The 17,506-nt window shown below is 45.2% G+C and overlaps 2 protein-coding genes across 27 annotated transcripts in view; one reads left to right on the top strand and one right to left on the bottom strand.

Annotated features, from left to right (window-relative positions):
* The first annotated feature begins 295 nt into the window (after positions 1–295).
* On the top strand, positions 296–8,514 carry kif9 (kinesin family member 9). 2 transcript variants are annotated; one of them, XM_034572360.1, is made up of 21 exons: positions 296–516; positions 852–1,023; positions 1,146–1,252; positions 1,326–1,556; positions 2,338–2,421; positions 2,516–2,608; positions 2,745–2,892; positions 2,974–3,038; positions 3,131–3,208; positions 3,287–3,355; positions 3,471–3,575; positions 3,671–3,726; positions 3,839–3,920; positions 4,023–4,135; positions 4,644–4,790; positions 4,921–5,129; positions 5,397–5,561; positions 5,670–5,728; positions 5,922–6,023; positions 6,122–6,181; positions 8,402–8,514. In XM_034572360.1, the coding sequence occupies exons 1-20, from the start codon at positions 421–423 to the stop codon at positions 6,179–6,181; spliced, it is 2,241 nt and encodes a 746-aa protein (XP_034428251.1). In that variant the 5' UTR covers positions 296–420; the 3' UTR covers positions 8,402–8,514. The 2 variants fall into 2 exon arrangements, with proteins under 2 accessions (XP_034428251.1, XP_034428250.1); XM_034572359.1 differs by having other exon boundaries at positions 5,394–5,561.
* Positions 6,291–17,506, bottom strand: part of scrib (scribble planar cell polarity protein) — a 57,546-nt gene continuing 46,330 nt past the window's right edge. For 7 of the 25 annotated variants that reach the window (XM_034572331.1, XM_034572334.1, XM_034572333.1 and 4 more), the window contains 16 exons: positions 16,814–16,867; positions 16,258–16,380; positions 15,447–15,557; positions 15,018–15,068; positions 14,186–14,332; positions 13,718–13,877; positions 13,414–13,633; positions 13,242–13,331; positions 12,972–13,154; positions 12,170–12,322; positions 11,400–11,539; positions 10,942–10,979; positions 10,338–10,412; positions 9,041–9,095; positions 7,285–8,336; positions 6,291–7,207 (listed from right to left, as the gene is read on the bottom strand). In XM_034572331.1, coding sequence (XP_034428222.1) covers positions 8,200–8,336; positions 9,041–9,095; positions 10,338–10,412; positions 10,942–10,979; positions 11,400–11,539; positions 12,170–12,322; positions 12,972–13,154; positions 13,242–13,331; positions 13,414–13,633; positions 13,718–13,877; positions 14,186–14,332; positions 15,018–15,068; positions 15,447–15,557; positions 16,258–16,380; positions 16,814–16,867 — 1,737 coding nt within the window. In that variant the 3' untranslated portion in view covers positions 6,291–7,207; positions 7,285–8,199. Of the gene's footprint in view, positions 7,208–7,277; positions 8,337–8,907; positions 8,938–9,040; positions 9,096–10,337; positions 10,413–10,941; positions 10,980–11,399; positions 11,540–12,169; positions 12,323–12,971; positions 13,155–13,241; positions 13,332–13,413; positions 13,634–13,717; positions 13,878–14,185; positions 14,333–15,017; positions 15,069–15,446; positions 15,558–16,257; positions 16,381–16,813; positions 16,868–17,506 lie in introns of those variants that run through there. The other 18 variants (XM_034572342.1, XM_034572351.1, XM_034572356.1 and 15 more) reach the window with 13 other exon arrangements.

The raw sequence follows: 17,506 nt of genomic DNA, 5'->3' as shown, positions 1-17,506 counted from the left end.
GTCAACACGTCAGTTTGTGCTGTTTCTACTGATCCGCCTCCATTAGACACAAGAGATTATAAATCTGTTTGTTATCAGCCTATAAGATCATCACATTCATGTAAACCAGGACATGTAATGGGATTCATATTCTGTATTCATGCTCTTGTATAACTTCTGTCAATTATATTTAATTTAATGTGATATTTAGTTATATAATTCATGCATTAATACGGAAATAGACCTCAGTGCGGGAGTGCGCTCTGCCACCTTGCCACGCGCGGTTGCCATGGAAACCACTGCCTCTAAACAGTGCAGCAATAAAGGCAGCGGCCTCTTAACAGCGTGACAACATAGGCAGCGGCCTCGTTCTCCTGTGGAAACTTCACCGGGAACTGGGTCAGTGGTTCTCCGGAGGTTGTGTTCCGGACAGCGGTCACGATGAAGGCTCACAGCGGGAATGTCGGTGTGTTTGTCCGGATCAGACCAACCGCTAACTTCGCTCAGGGCCTCGTGGAATGTCTTCCTGACGGACAGGTGACATTTGAACTGGTTGCTGGACAAATTAAGCAAATTGTTTAAATGTAAACACTCAATGTTAAAGGCCAGATAACAAATATATTCATCTAGAATATCATTGACAGAATGCAATATGAACACGTTATGTTTGGTTTTTCCTATGTGTAGATATCTATTACAGATAGGTGAATAGATTGACAGTTATTGAATGACCTCCCTGTGTATTTACCAATGTGTTTGGACCTTCATTTTATGTGTGTAATTGTTCAGACCACACTTCATACAAATGCATAATTTGTTTTGTGCTTAAAAATATATTCTCTGTTTGGTAATTTTTGTGTCTCGGCCCTCAGACTGTGAACATCTACCATAGGAGAGACAGCAAGAAGACCCAGGACTTTATAAAAGGACAACCCAACTCCTGGTCCTTCCGCCTGGAGGGGGTCCTGCAGGACGTGTCCCAGGAGGAGGTGTATGACCGAGTGTGTCACCCGGTGGTCCAGGGAGCATTTGATGGTTATAATGGTAGATCTCTCAGATCAACACGTTTCTGTGCTGTTATTCCCTGATTATTTTGGACGTGTCTGAGATTTTCCAGTAAGTAAGTGAATAGTCCTGGTAATGGTCTTGTGTTGTGGTTTTGCCAGGCACTGTGATGTGCTTTGGGCAGACAGGTGCAGGGAAAACCTACACCATGACAGGGTCCACAAAATCATACAAGCAGCGAGGATTCATCCCTCGAGCTCTTCAACAGGTACCTGTGTTCCTGAGGAAGCTTTTCACTGCTCCAGTGATATCATTTATTTAACACCTAAAACTGTACTCAGGTGTTTCAGGAGATCGAGAAGAGGACTGACTTTTCCTTCTCAGTGCAATTGTCCTTCATGGAGATCTACAATGAGACGCTGTTGGACCTGCTGTCCCCAGTGCAGGACTCGTCTCCCCCGTCGGCTCGGGGCATGGTGGTGATGGAGGAGCCGGGCAGAGGAGTGGTTATCAAAGGTCTGTCTCTCCACCCAGTGTTCAGTGAAGAGGACGCACTTGACCTGATGTTTGAGGTGCGCCACTACTTTTTAAATATGTTTCAATGGCTCAAACTAATGATCCAAAGCTTTAGTATCTTGATATGATTGATAATTCCTCAGGTGACTTATATTAAGTAGCTTTTACTGTAAAATATTCTTTTACCAAGCACTTTATTGGGAACAGCCGTCCACCTATATTCATGTTTTTATCCAATCAGCAAATCAAATCCTTCAGATTCAGGTCAGGAGCTCAAGTTAATGTTCAAAATGTGATTTCAGAGACGCCTACTCTATGATAATGTGATGACAGTTGGGCTAGTTTGAGGATTTCTGATTCTGCTGATGCTCAAAACCAAATACATACAGTTGAGTGGCAGGTCTGCAGAGAGAAGCACACTGCTGATGAGAGCTGACAGGTCACGGTAGCTCAGACCTGCCTCTGTTTACACCTGTAGTGAGCAGACAGATATCTCACAATGCACTAACACATGGATCCTTAAGGCGGTTGGATTACAACACTAGAAAACAGCATCGGGTTCCACTCCTGTCGACCAAGACCTGAAATCTGAGGCTTCAGTGGACACAGGTTCATCACGTCTGCCATCACAGAACTGAGACCGTTTAAAGAACCAATGGCTCTCTGCCCCAAATTAGTATGGTGTTCCTAATAAAGTGCACGGAGAGGGAAGTTGTATATTGTTCTAATTTTACGCCCATAAGATTCAGTGTTTGACTTTGATGGGAGTGATGCAGCTTTCACAGTTTTCATGGATGAATTCATTGAAACACGAGTCGTTCTTGTGTCTTGACTCAGGCTGATATGAACCGCATCACTGGATCTCATGCCCTGAACAGGAACTCCTCCAGGTCCCACTGTATCTTCACCCTTCACATCGAGGTGATGAGTTCAGCTGATACTCAGACGTTCACTCTTTGTCTGCACAACTTCTCATGTAGTCAGCCATCATTTTAATTATGTCTTCCTTGGTTAGTCTCGCTCGCGGACGTTATCCGAAGCCAAATACATCACCTCCAAGCTGAGTCTGGTGGATCTAGCCGGGTCAGAGCGGCTGGGAAAGACCGGGGTGAGTTTGGGTTGAATCTGCAGAAGTAATGAAAGTAAAACTGCTCAGTTAAATCATTTTACAAGTGGTTGTCTTTTTTGATTGTCTTCCTCCATGAGTTCTCATTTAACTTTATGTCCCATACCCGCTCTTCCAGTCCGAGGGTCAGACGTTAAAAGAATCCACGTACATCAACAAGTCCTTGTCCTTCCTGGAGCAGACCATCCTGGCCCTGGCAGACCGCCGCAGGGACCACGTTCCCTTCAGACAGACCAAACTCACGCACGCCCTCAAAAATTCACTGGGTGAGACGACCACGTGTTCAGTCTTTAACCACAGTGATCACCAGGCTTCTTCTGTGTAGTTACACATGTTTGTTTCTTTAGGAGGGAACTGCAACACGGTGCTTGTGGCCAACGTCTACGGGGAGGCTGAACATTTAGATGAAACAGTAAGGATTGGATTATATAATATACATACAAAAGTATTTTTACTGTACATGTCCTCGTTTCACCTCTGGATGATCATTTCTATTCTTTGCAGCTTTGTACTATGCATTTTGCAAGAAGAATGAAAAATGTCCAGATTCAACCAGCTATTAATGAACACATGGATCCAGCTGTGAGTTCATTCAATACACTTATACATTATTATACAAGTACAAATATGTAATCTAATCAATTTCTCTGTTGTGATTAGCTCCAGGTCAAGAAACTTCAGAAGGAGCTGCTGATGCTGAAAGAGGAGCTGTCCATCCATAACACTCTGGTGAGTGGAGCCAACTGGGAATGAGCCAACACATATTTCATAACACATGTTAATTGTTGTAGCCCTGATTTACTGTGAGCACACAAATAAATGTCCTCCGTTCATCTCTCACCAGTTGAACATACAGAGCATCGAGCACGAGCCGCTGTCTGAAGCCCAGTTGGCCGAGATCAGCATTCAGGTCCAGAGCTACCTGGACGGAAGCCTAATGGAAATCAGCGTAAAAACATTAAGAACCTAAGTATTATCACTTCAATACCAGTTAGACGTGGAGTTCAGGCTTTTAATGTCTCTGTGCGTGACTTTGAATTACAGGTCATGAGTATCAGGCAGGTCGAAGCAGTGTTCGCCCAGTTTAAACTCGCTGTGCAGTGAGTATTACTTTCTTATTGACATCTTTAAAAATACAGTTGAACATTTTGGAACTATGCTTTATTTGTTAAGGGCGAGTTAATTGAATGTTTGAGTTTTGTCTGCGAGCAGGAAACAGGAGCAGAAGGTTGTGATATGCAACACCTGCAGCTCGATGAAGAAAGACCAAGGTCCCCTCACATCTGATATGAAGGTCAGTCGACGTCCGTGAAAGACAACTCGTGGAAATTATCATATAGTTGTTTTAGTGAACAACTCACTGTGACTGAGCTTTGATTCGATGTTGCTTTTGTAGGAGTCAGATGGCAGAAGCGTGACTGAGGATGCGGAGGCTACTCAGTCGCATAAACACACTCGGCGTGCAAATACGGCCACAACCAAAACCAAGAAGTCCAGAGACAAACACAGGTAATGAAGATTTAAGTCTGAAGGCGCTAGGAGAGCACATACTGTACCTCTGCCACAAGGCTCACATCCTATTTAACCAGGTTCATAAAGGGAAAATAAATCCTCCCCATAATTTAACGGGTTGTTCTTTGGGTCAAGTTGAGAATTGGTTGTGTAGTTTTTGCGTAATCCTGCGAACATACAGACACAGATGAAAACATAACCCCCCCCAGCAGCAGTGACCAGTAAATTGTGCGAATAGTTGATGTCCATGGGGGGGCGCCACTGACTTCCGCTCCTCTACTCTTCTCTCAGGGAAACAACACTTTATCAAATTGATGAGAAAAGCTCATTAAGCAGAACTCAGCAGTGGAAGGAATAAATATCAATCTCCTACGTCCTGTTGTTGACCTGATATGATCAATATGTAACCGTAGCAACATCCGCCTGATGTTCGGATCAAAGCTTTTATGAGTTGACTGTGTTCAATGCACTAGTTTGGTTTTTCTAACGGTTCCTTCACCCACAGCACAACGCAGGGAGAAGGGAGTCCATCGTCAAGGAAGCGCTGCGAGAGTTCCTCCAGGAAGCAGAGCTCTGTCCAGACGTCTGAGAATTCCCAGGAACCAGATGCTCAGAACCAGGAGGCACAGCCACCTGAACCCGTTCAGCCCGAGTAAGTGGATGTGACTAGTTTACATGTAGTCATTTCTGTCAGTGCAGATATTGATCATCTTTAAAACAGAGTGAGAACACGGTTATTTTTTAAAAACTTTGTCACTCAAAGGTTCTCCGTCTGCGTCCAGGTCTCCTCCAACCAAATCAGAATCCTTTGAGGATTTTAAGGTGGGACCAGGCAGCAAGATCAACAGCATCCTGAAGGAGAACAAAGCCGTGCTGCTGGAGCGCCAGAGTCTTCTCCGTCAGCTCACTGAGGAGATCAACGCCGTGAAGGGAGAGATAGACGCTGTCATGTCCACCCTACTGCAACACAAGCAGATGAGAGCGGCTCAAGGTATTTGTCATGTCTACATCCAGGAGTTGTTGATGTGACATTTGTGGTAGAAACATCTTATATGTCTAAGTGTAAACAACCAGGAGTTGGGGAAGCTGAGAAGTTGAGACTATTTTGTGATGATCAACAAGAAACTTCAATACTTTCTTTTGAAACCTTGACTGGAATTTAGATATTGATGTGTCTACACACGAGTTTATATTGATGGACCTGACGTAAGGATGGAAAAGGTAAATACATTTTTGAATTTGTATTTTTTGTAAGAAGATAAATATCCAGTTTTGGACGAGGAGCCGGACGCCGCCTCGCTGCTGCAGCTCAGAGAGCTGAAGACTCTGTATCGACTGAGGCACGTGGCGCTGCACGACATCAAGGCAGAGGTCAACTACTGTGAACACCTGGTGCATCAGTGCAGGGTGCGCCTGGTCTCAGGTCAGTTCTGTCTTCTGCATATGAATAGTTTTTAATACACAGCCTCCATGAAAGAGGGAAAAGTTTTCAGTTATTCTAAATAATGAATTCTTCATGTGTGCGTCACAGAGTTTGAGACCTGGTATAAGACGGCTTCTCTGTTACCTGCGGAGAAGACACTTGCACTGGTGAGTCTGTTTTCAATCATATTTAAGAAGTGTAGTTGTTACTTTTAGAAAATGTATATTACTAATCAGAAGCTGAACATGTTTCTGCCTTGTTTTCCATAAATTGACTAAGTGCAATTAGCTGAGATTGAGGAACGACGACAATCGAGTTGAATACCGAATGCAGTAATGTGTCATTCTACACTTTGCTCACATCCAGAGTGACGATACCGAGCAGCAGCAGCAGGACGAGCTTCCTCCCGACGCCTCCAGTGCTCAGTTCTTCCACAACGCTCGCTGCCGGACGCAGAAAAGGGTTTGTGTGTCTTCCAACTACTGGATTGTTATTTTTTTCCTCATTTTGAAATGAATCAGATATCGTCGCTCACAGTAAATGTATTTCTTCCCCTGCAGAGAGACGTCAGGGCACACTCTGGCTACAGGAGGCTCCTTCCAACTCTACCTGCTACTTAAGTGAGTTTCATGAATAAACTACAGTAACTCAAATTCATCTATAGGGGAAACACTGAACCTTTTGAAACCATTAAACATGAATCACGAACAAAAGACACTGCACCACAAATCAGCTTCTTAAATGAAAAGTAAAATTTATTATTCCTGAACGACAAAATAGACTTCTTTGGTTGTACAAATTCACTAGTTACAGTCTTGTATGAGCTCTAACCCTCGACCCCGGGACTTCTGACCCAATCCCTCCAACCTATTTGCAAGTAAAAGCCCCCAAACAGAACTCAAGACAAAAGAATGAACACAAACTTGAAACACTGCATTAATAATGTAGTGAAACCCACCGGGGAAAAAAAAAGATCTACTGTAAGATTTAAAAAAAAAAAAGAGATCAGCCATTGAAAATGTTATCAAACAAACTGAATTTCAGTCAGTGAGCAACATGGAAAGCTAGAATTAGAAGACCCTACATTAAATTAACACAAATGCTACGATGCTGTGATTCTGCAAAAATACCCGTCAGATTCCTAAACCGACAGAACGTCAAGCGGCGAGCTGAATGTCATCGACATGTCGAGAGGGACTTCTCCTGGGCTCCGCCTCTCGCAGCTCCCCCACCAACAGATCAATATACACGCAGAGAGCGTCCCGACGCCGAGCCCGTCCAAACCCACGCACTCGATTGGTCCGGCTCCAAACCGGCTCCGTGTCCAACCCAAAGTTTGCTTTTTTCTTCTTTCAGTATTTGTACATTATTCACACAACAATAAATGACTTTTTTTTTTTTCTCAGTGGCATCAGATTTAAATTATCCATAGACAGAAAAAAAAAAAACACCTGCTACCTTCACGTCACTTGATAAAACAAAGGATAGAAATTAATGATTCACATTGATTCAATATTTAAAAAAATAGGGGTAAGGGTAAGGCAGGGTCAGTACCGTTAAACAGCAAATGATGCATGTTCCCAAATGTTGATATTCAATATTCCGAGTGGCTGTAACTGCTGGAGCCTCCAGCAGGTGGTCATACTCTTTACAGGGGGAATGCAAACACAGAATAAACAACTAAACAGATGCTTTATTTTGAAAATCTGTGATAACATTTCACTTTCTGATGCTGATTCCATCCAAGCCATGTAAAGCTGTAGATATGATCAAATCAAAACGCCCCTGGTCAGGTTAATAAAGTAGATTTAATGATAAAGTAATGAGCAATTCCTTAATGAGAAATGTATAATCTGGGATTGTGATGAACCTCGATATCCTCTTGAACCCAAACGGACTGGATGTGTTAAAACAGTGTAAAATAAAAGGCCTTCAATTTGAGTAAAACAATAAATTAGTAAAGATATGTTCTTAAAAAGCTGATCAGTGTCAGTGCAAAAACAATATGTGTGTTTTTTTAAAAGCTAGTGAGCGTGAAGGTAGCAGGATGTTCCCTCAGTTAATATGTACACTCCTGTCCGCCCCTGTCACAAGAAACCCCCCCCCGCCCCCCCCTGACGTTTTACAATCTAGTCACTGAAATCCTAAAAATATCATTAGTACAGATATGACCCATTTCTTTTCTCTTCCAGTATGTTTTTTTTTTTGTTGTTTTGCTTTTTCTTAAATCATTGGAGCGAGACAAATATAAAACAAAAAACTAAATATTTCGGTCACCTCTTGTTAAAATAGATCTACTAGGCAGAGCGTGGATAAAAATAAAAACAGAATGTCTGTAAGTAGCGATCCTAGCTAACCACACAGGCTCTCTCTCGCCCGTTGAGCAACTTGCCGACTCGCCCAGACTGTAAAGGCAAGACTGGCACGCAGGATATAAGTGAGTGTGTGTGTATGTGTGGCAACTATCAAGCTCTGTAGTCTCTGCAGTGGTTATATATATGTGTGAGAGTAAATCTCGCTCTACTGACACCGTGTAGTGTTGAGTGACTCGGCACCCTCGTGTTTTTTTTTTGCCAGTGTTCCACAGCGTATGTGAATGTGTGTGTGTTCGGGGTTCCTTCTCTCGGTGTGTGAGGGGTTACGTGGGCACGGCGGTTTCCAGGCTGCGGCGACCCTGCCTCAGTTTGCGCTTGTTGCTGTACAAGGCCATCTCCTCCAGGGCTGAGGTGGCGGGCGGCGGGGGGGCGACCTCTGCCTCGGGGTTGGCAGTGGGTCCTAGACGACGACAACAACAAAACAGAACAAGATGAGTCACTTGTGTTTCTCTTTTCGTTTGACAGTCGAACCCCATCACCAGCAGAGCGGAGGAGGAAAGATGGAGGCGACTGGACTTAGAGTGGACGGATCCCTGATACCTGCAGGAGAAGCACCACAGTCGAAGCAGGAGCAGAAAACTGAAGTGACTGTTAACACCTCCCATCTCCCTGAGCTATTCTAATAATAAAGCTACTACAGGAACCAATGTGCACCCAGTTAGTTTTATACTTGTAATAGTTTAAACCTTGTGACGCAGCGTTTACAGAGATCTAGCTCCTTATAAGCTTTAAACCAAACCATGCTCACTCCAGATCAAAGTTAGTATCAGATCTTTAGATTTGACACGACGCGTTTCTCTTTCACTTTGGACTCAGCATCAGTTGCTGCTTCAGATCAGGTAACGCACACCTGAACCCAGTTTGCCACACAAGCGTGTTAGAGTTTAAAACCACAAACCAACACACACTCATACAAACTGAGCCCAAACACACACACAGAGAGACACAAACACATGCACACAGGATCCTACCAATAGGAGCTGCTTATCCCAGGTAGTCACCTGAATCAAAGGGGATAGAGGATGTGAGGTAATGAATTCATTACTGAGTGTCCACACACACACACACACACACACACACACACTGAGTCGCTCTGCTTCTCACCTGGGCTGTTGGAGCCGTCGTCAATAAACTGCAGGTCGTCGACTGGGTCAGGAGACTGGAAGAAGAGACAGGACAGTGAGTAACGGAGCAGCGGGGGGGTGTGAGACCTGTACCCTCGGGGGAAACCTTCACCATGTGAGTGGTGGAGCTGGCAGTGAGGCGACATGTCAGCTCCCCGTCTGTCAGAGCCACAGAAAGTACCTCTACTCCCCCCCCGGGAGAGATTGGCATGTTAAAGCAGAGGGAGGTTTAGTCAGGTCGTCAGGTTCCAGGGTTCAGTGTGTTGTGAGGGCACAGCCACAGAGAGACGGCAAACAGAAACCGTACAGCGCCAACAATCCACTGATACCACCAATACACGATGAAGGAACCAACACCAGTCAAGTTATTTTATTAGATTATAGTTTAACTCTGTTGTCTAGAAGCAGCTCGTTACTTAACCAGTAGCCATCTTACTGACAACACACAGGATAAGGTCAGACTTTATACACTGACTCGTACAGGACAGTGTTTCCTCAACGAGTTTCTTTTTAGCAGCAGGGGGCAGGCTGGTCAAAAAAGTCATCGAATAGCAGGAGGTCAAAACTGTCATGCAAACGTCATTGTAGAGAAAAGCGCAGACAACAGACAACCACAGACACCTGACCACGACCACAAGTAAAACACCAGCTCCCCTCCCTTCTCTCTTACGTCTCGCAAATGAAATTAAACATGTGGCACACGCATACACTAAACTTTTGAAAGTGCAGTTGGGGGGGGGGGGGGGCCTTACGCAGAAGCCGGAGCATGAGAGGAAAATCCACGTTGGACGCGTTAATCCCCCTGAAGTGCGACACATGCGTGGAACAAGCCGACAGATGTTAAAGTGACAAGTGGATGAGATGCAGAGTTTGTTGAGACCAAATCTGGTTAGTGGGGACAAAACTGTGTCTCTACAGCTGGTGAGTGTTAATGTCTGTGACTGATTAGCTGAGGGGCCGATGGTTGTGATGGTTACTGCTGACGATGCTCTTGCATGTGAGTGTTAAGGGGGGAGGAGACCAGGGGCGGGATTCTGTGCCATTATCTAAAGTAAAAGGGTTTTTTCATTGTGCAGGTTGAGAGTTAGTGAGTGAGCCACACCACTGTGACCGTGCAGAGCAGGAAGTTTTCATCAACCGCGGAGCCACAACCGAGAATGCGTTTACACTGATGCCTCATGATTAACAGAGAAACTGGAGGGGGAAGAGAGAGGCAGCAGGGAAAGCCACGGGAAGGAGGGACGAGGCCCGGGAGGATCTCGGCATGCAGCCAATACCTGGATGTCGTATACGGGTTTGGAAGAAGGAATGGCGGCAAACTGTCGGTAGTCAAACTTCTTTGACGACAGGGACTAGAAGGATAGTAAACAGGGATGAGCAGGGGTCAAGGGAGAGAGAAGAGAGGAGGGAAGAGGATGGGACAAAATAGGTCAGAGGAGAAAGGGTTGCAGAGGGAAGATATCAAAATAAAAGAGGAGAGGGAGGGGAAAAAGTTGAGGAAATGGAAAAAGTAGAGGTAGGAGGCAGAGAGGCTCATGGGTGATTCAGACAGCCAGCTGTGGCGTTGGATGGGGGAGCAGTGTGTTCTCAGCACTGATTGGCCAGAGTGACAATGAGCAAGATGATGAATTAATGTGTTTGGAAGCAAATCTACTTTTACCTTTTTCCAGCTTGTAAACAAACAACCTCATTTGTTGACTTTTCAAGTAAAACTCCTCAGAATAAACTGCAAAATCAGAGATTTGTTTAAATATTTGATGATTCAAGCTCTCAAGGTCCTCAGAGAGGAAACAGTAAAACATTCACAGTGACACAAAGGCCAGTGGAAAAATGAGAGAAAAACAAACTTGAAACCAGGAAGATTTTAAAGTTAATTCTTACCAGTCTGCCCGGTGAAGTGACTCCACAAGGACTGAGCTCTGTCGGAGAAAAAACACAGTTGGATCAGGCTTCATGATGCATGCAAATAAATTCTGTTTTAAAGTTGGAGGAAGCAGATTGTTTACTAAAATGAAGCGTTTCCAAACTTCTGAAATTGAGATACTCGAAAACTCCGGAGTGGTGTGGACACCAAAATAGAAAAAGTAAGAAAAGATATACTTAAAGATGTAAAGATGTACTTAGAAGTTTAAAGTTTTCTTCAAAGTACTCTAAGATATACAGTCCAGTCCATAAGTATTTGGACAGTGACGCAGTTCTTGAAATTGAGATCTTAAATCAAGAGGTAAATATTTCAAAATTCCATTGATTAGCCAGCATGAGAAACTTTAAATCCACGACACAAGTACATGAGAAGATGGTTGTCACGTAAAAAGCTGGGATAGAGAGCAGCGTCCTACCTTCCATAGGTGTAGGAGAGGGGGTGGGAGCAGGCGACGGCGACTCCGTCAGCTGGTCTAACGTCCCACGTTTCTTCCCATCGCGAGACTTTGCAATGACCATCTGAGCCTTCAGCGCATCCTGCTCCAGAGACTTCATTCTGCAAGAGACACCATCATGATCAGATAAATGACAGTAACTAGAAAAAGGAAACTAAAGCCTTAAGGAGGTAATGATACAAACAGGCACACACCACTGAGGTGGGTGCCGCACCCGTCACTACTAACTCTGGGTTCTCCTTGTCCTGGTGTGCTGTGACAAACCGGCTGAATTTCATTGCACAATAAAAATCATTGGGGCATTCCAGGAAAAGGACGACCTCCTGCGAGTAGGTTTACCCTGAACTCACAAATAGCTTGCAAACCTACTGCAGGCTGTGTGTTAGTGCAAATCACAGAATGAAAACTCAAGAGAACAGCAAGGCACGAATGAAAATGAAGAGAGTGCTGCAGAGAGGGGGGGGGGGGGGGGGGGGGGGGGGGGGGGGGGAGACAAGACAGAGGGCAGAGAGGGAGGAGTCAGAGGAAGCTAGAAATGGAAACAGCAAAGACGTGCAGAAGCAAGACAGCTCTAGAAAGGCAGTGAAGCACTGTCACAGCGGCGTCGCTGCGAGTGCTTGCTTGGACCTTTCCAAAACCGGCCTCTAGCTAAAATACCAACGGCAAAGCACCCCAGCACACCCCCATGATGCCGTGCGTCTGGCCCTGGTGGCCTGGGCCGCGGAGCAGACCTGAGCTGGGAGGCTGCAGAGGAGGAGGTAGAGGAAGAGGTGGGGGGCTGGGGGGCCTCAGCCGTGCCCTGAGACGCCCTCACCCGGGCCTGGTAGAGCCTCTTAGCCAGGTCCTGCTCATACTGCCTAACATCCTCCTCTAGACCACAGGGCCTGTGCCCACGAGGCCGACGAGAGGGGGAGGAAGAGGGTGACAGAGAGGAGGGGAGAGTGGGATGAAGAACACCAGGGTGGAGGAGAGAAATGAAGAGGAGGAAACATGGAGAGAGGAAGGAGGAAAGAAAAAGGCACAAAGACAGAAAAAGAGGAGAAAACCAAAGAGTGGAAGATAAAACACTCACACAAGTAAGAGAAGCAGAAATAATAATAGGCTTTTTCTTTTCTGAGGCATTTTAGACTTAAAATAATAAGGGAGGGGAGACAGACTAACAACCACACACACACAGAGGATGCTGCCGTCACAACACACGTTTAGCTGTAAACATGTATTTGTGGTAACTGCACATTAATGGAGCTTCCTGTTTATCAGGAAATGTGATGGGGGAAGAGAAGTCGTAATGGAGGCTACATCGAACCAAGTGTCGGCTGTAATTTGAGTATCTTTACATCATCAATAATTGAACAGACACAGAGGACGTTAATGACTGATTCAACCCCTAGAAATCACCAGATGCTTTTTTTTTTTTACTACCAGTGCTGAAAATACAAAGTGAGGATAAAAAGTAAAGAAAAGGTTTAATGAACCAATAGGGACGTGTTTGATTCCTATCTGGAGTCGCCATGTGTAAATCTGCTCTTTTACCGTGCTGCTCTCCACATGGCTCTTTTCTCAGCCTCCAGAGCTCGTTTCTCGGCCGGGGACAGGTCCTTGTCGAGGGCGACCGCCAGCTCGGGGCTCTGCATACGAAGCCTCTCCTGATGTCGGCGCTCTGCCTTGGCCGTGCGGATGGGAGCCGCCGACTCCCCTTGATACGCTGGGATCAGACTGACGAGCCAGAGGAGGAGATTCAGTGACAAAGACGACAACACACGGACTTCATTTAAAAGATGTGACGCTGTGCGTTGTCATTACCCCGTCATGGAGTTGGGCCTCTGATCCAGCCTGAAGCTGTCCTCCATTGAATTCCTCTGAGAGTCTCCTTTACCGTCAACAGAGGAGGGTCTACACAGGAGAAGAACAGTTAGCTGAAGAAAGGAGAAGAGAAACATTATGTGTTGAGCAACAGCAGAACACAGATTATTACCCTGAGCTGCCACAGTAGCTCGGTGGTGTGAGGTTGTAGCTCGGAGGTGTGGCGCAGTGCTGAGAAGGGCTGGACACTGGCTCCACTTTATACTCCACGCCGTCCAGCAACACTTTGCCGCTGGCCTTCATCTGAGCCACCTGCTTGGCCAAGTCCTCCTCCTCATCCTCCTCATCTTCATCCAGGAGGTACTCCTGCGCCCGCTGATCAAACTTCTTCGCTGGAGTGAGATGAACAGACAGGTTGTTAAATGTCACCCCGGGCAGAGGTTGAGCGAGGGATGTAGAAGGAGACGCCCACGTACCTTCTTCCTCCCTCATGTTCTTGAGGTCATCCTCTCCAACAAGAGAGACTCGAGGTTTGGGTTTTTCAGGAGTCTGCTGCTTCACGTCGATCTCGAAATACTTCTGTCTGTCCCTGAAAGATCGCTGCTCTGGGCTGCCCGTACCCCCCGGAGAAGGACTCTGTACGGAGACGGAAATGGTAAAGGTTAGAGTAGCTGAGATATTAACAAATGAGGACAGAATGATTAAGGCAAATGTTGTATTTTTTTGCTGTTTTCATTGTTGCAGAGCCATTTTCCAAAAGACCAAAGACCAGAGATGCGAAAGGGATTTGGGACCAAGGAGAAAGAGAAGATAATGAATTAGAACCCAGCACCATGGAGCTGATTTAAGCTGAATTATCTGACCGCTATTGACAGAAGTAGCACGGCTGCCTAACACCACCACCGGTCAAGCCGAGCACACCACAGCCCAGAGGCGGTGGGTACCTGCAGGTCCACTGAAGGCCTGGAGAGACGTGGCACTGCTGCCAGGCTCATATATTCCTGCCGGGGGGAGACCTGGCCGGTCACACCCTTCCCAGCTCCCTCCTGACCATCTATGTCATCATCAAACACCTCGTTGTTCAACTCAGGCTGAAAAGGCCACAAAGGTCGTTACCAGGCTGTCACTCTGAGCCACTAAGTAAAGCACAGGGTGTATAACTAGTATCTGCTGATTAATATTCACTTCTGTAATATTATTTTGTCCTTTAGTAACCTTTTAGTGAAACGCTTCCATGACTTTTTGAGCTTCAATGTCATAGTGATGTTTCATGGCATCAGTAATTAATGTCTGTTTTGATTTGGATTATTCATTTAATGCCACAAAATGTTGATATCTTTAAAAGTCACTGAACAACTGGATTAGTCTTAGATTGTTGAATTACTTATATTTATTCTGTCATATAATCAGCATGTTGCTCATTTGTAAGTCACTTTGAAACACACTCATTTGTATGAAAGGTGCAAAGTAATTCAGGTGATTCAGTCTTTTTCTGCTGTAAAGATGTTGAGCCGAGCGTTGAACTTGTTTTTATGTCGGGAATCTTTCCTCAACTCAAACTCGTCTGAAACTCCAGTAGAATAAACCTGGCTTCCAAAAAACTTTTAGTGTAAACTAACTTGTAAACATTCATGCCTACAGAAGCTAAATCTGATGATGTGAGCGTATAAGTGTCGAGTCCTAAAATATGACTGAATTAATGGCTTTTATTGACGCCTGTGCAGTGAAACAGAAAGCTGAGCTTTTCATTATTTCGTGGTCGATATGTTTCCTCACCTCTGGAGAAGGTTGCTTCGGATGAAAATTGTTCCTCACACCATACAGCTCCTGTAGGGAAAAGCAGGGAGGGTGTTAATAAATGTGATGAGCAATGAACTCCGGACATGACAGTTAGAGAGCAGGCAGACTCATTAACAGCTGGGATTCAATATACATGGGAAGAGAGGGTTGAATATTAGTACACGAGTCACACACGGATGGACGAATGGATCAAGAGTCAACACCAGTATGACAGACGATGGCACTGGAGTACAAAGACGCACGATGAAGGCATTCCACACGTCACAGCACGTCACAGGACCCCCGACACGGCGCAGGCTCCTGAAAGGACAGCCTGCTCCAGTCAGGAGGGGACGGGGTGAGATCAACCAATCACCAGAGCATGCGTGTGTCGTAACCCGGGCGATTCCGGGCAGCTTGGCCTACCTGCGGCGGCTCCAGCACTGCCAGTGAGCGAGGCACGGCGGCAAACGCCTTGTATGCCTGCTTGACATTCATGGGGAACTCGTCGGGCGAGGTGGGGGAGGGGGCGCGAGGCTGCAGGGGGGAGGGAGCAGGGGACATGGAGGGTGGGGTAGGTCCATATGGTAGAAGGAGGCGAAGGGGAGAGGAGGAGGAGGAGGAGGGGAGGACAGACAGACAGATGGGAGGAGAGGGTAGACTATGAAAAAAACCAGCAAAGTTGAAGAAGACTGTGGAGGAGAAAGGTGAACAGCATGGCGGCTGGTTTCATGAGAGAGAGGAGGGAGTATGCCAGAGAAAGACAGACACTAGGGCTCGGAAACTTCAACGCCCGGACAGATTTGTCTGTGTGAGCACCTTCGTGAAACAATCTGGACGATGTGAGATGAAATCATAGATTTGTCAGTATTTACCAATTGAGTTGAGCTGCTGCCAAGAGAAGAAACGAAAATTTCAGAAAGATGAAATCATGAGGTTGTGATGTTTGACTCTGGAGATCAGAGTCAGGTTGGACGCTTCGTTTACAGGTATAGTTCAAACACAGGTGACCTCTAGGTGTGCCTGAAGGTCACAGACAGCAGAAGTGACTTCTAACACAAGCCTTCCTTTCTCTGGTTCTAGACTCATTTAGAAACTAAAATCATTCTCGTGCCATGAACATCTGAGCTTCTGTTCTGTTGTCGGACACCGTTAAAGTGGTCTGTGGCGTCACAGGACGTGGCACAGAGCGGACAGAGGTGATAAAACAGCCCTATGTGGTGGTGAGGGGTCTTACAGAGGTCTGGGAGTTGAAGGGGGAGGGGCCATGCTGAAAGGGGTTGGGACTGTGGCCTTCCGGAGTGGCGGGGGAGGTACTCGGCCACACGCGGCCGACTGGCTGGATGGCACCCGGTCGCGTCTGGAGAGGACGAGAAAACAAAGTGTTTCAGATACAAGAGGCGGAGAAGAGACAAACTTTAGGATGAAGAAAAACTAAAAATGACTGGAGTCAATGAAGGAAATGCACCTAGTGTACGATAAGTGATGGACGGTGCTTTAAAGATCTATTCAGTGCACAAGTATAGAATATTTTCACAATCTAATACAACTTTTAATGTGATATGAATGTGTCTTTATTTTAGGGTTAGAAGCTCCAATAATCCAACAAAACAAATGCCTAGAAATGTAAATATAACTCCGAACAATAATAAACACAAATGACTGTAAATAATGTTTTCATTGCATGAGATGTAATCACGTTGGGAGAGTCTGTGATAAATGTTTCCTGAAAAGTAAATATTGTTAAACCAGTGAGAGCAGTTTATTTTCTGAGTGGCTCCATGGACACTCACTGATGATGGGCTGGTGTCCTTGGCAGTGGGAGTGGAGGTGCAATGAATGTTTGCCTGCAAAAAACACGAATTAATAAATAAAATAATTTAAAAATGCACAGACCATCACTTCCTACAGTTACTACATTTTTACTTTCTGCAGGTTTTAATTTAAGACCTTTTTAAGACTACAAAGAATTTATCTGGTCAAACTTCACATATCTTAATGTGATTATTGCTTATTCCAAGTATGATTTTATTCAGGTTAAGATAAATCAGAAAAATGCAGTTTACATGACTTCAGATTATTGTTTTAATCTGGTTGTTATCAGAATGTCGGTGTCCATGAAAGACCAAAAACACACATTACAAACTACGCATGCCGCCACAACAAGACTCATTTTATAGCACAGTGGAAGAAGCGTTAAATACGTTTAGATGGGGCTTGATTATGTTAACATTTAAGACCTTGTAGGTAATATTTCAATGTACTTTTAGGACGCCGCATAAACCCTGTAAATATTGTGGTTTTTTTTAGGATGCCAGGACAATGAAACACCACCAGGGTTTGCTAAACTCTCCATTTTCGTTTTTTAAGTGTATAAATACTGTCTGAACTACACTGGAAATAGAGATTAATTAAGAATTTATATAAAGCTAATTGAAAAATCCTTTTTAGGAGTCACAGCTGGTCAGTTAGTGATACAAAGGACA

The sequence above is a fragment of the Hippoglossus hippoglossus genome, chromosome 20, assembly GCF_009819705.1.
Source record: "Hippoglossus hippoglossus isolate fHipHip1 chromosome 20, fHipHip1.pri, whole genome shotgun sequence".
Taxonomy (NCBI): Eukaryota; Metazoa; Chordata; class Actinopteri; order Pleuronectiformes; family Pleuronectidae; genus Hippoglossus; species Hippoglossus hippoglossus.
Note: the sequence above shows the minus strand (reverse complement) of the source record. Positions and strands in the feature narration are given on the sequence as shown.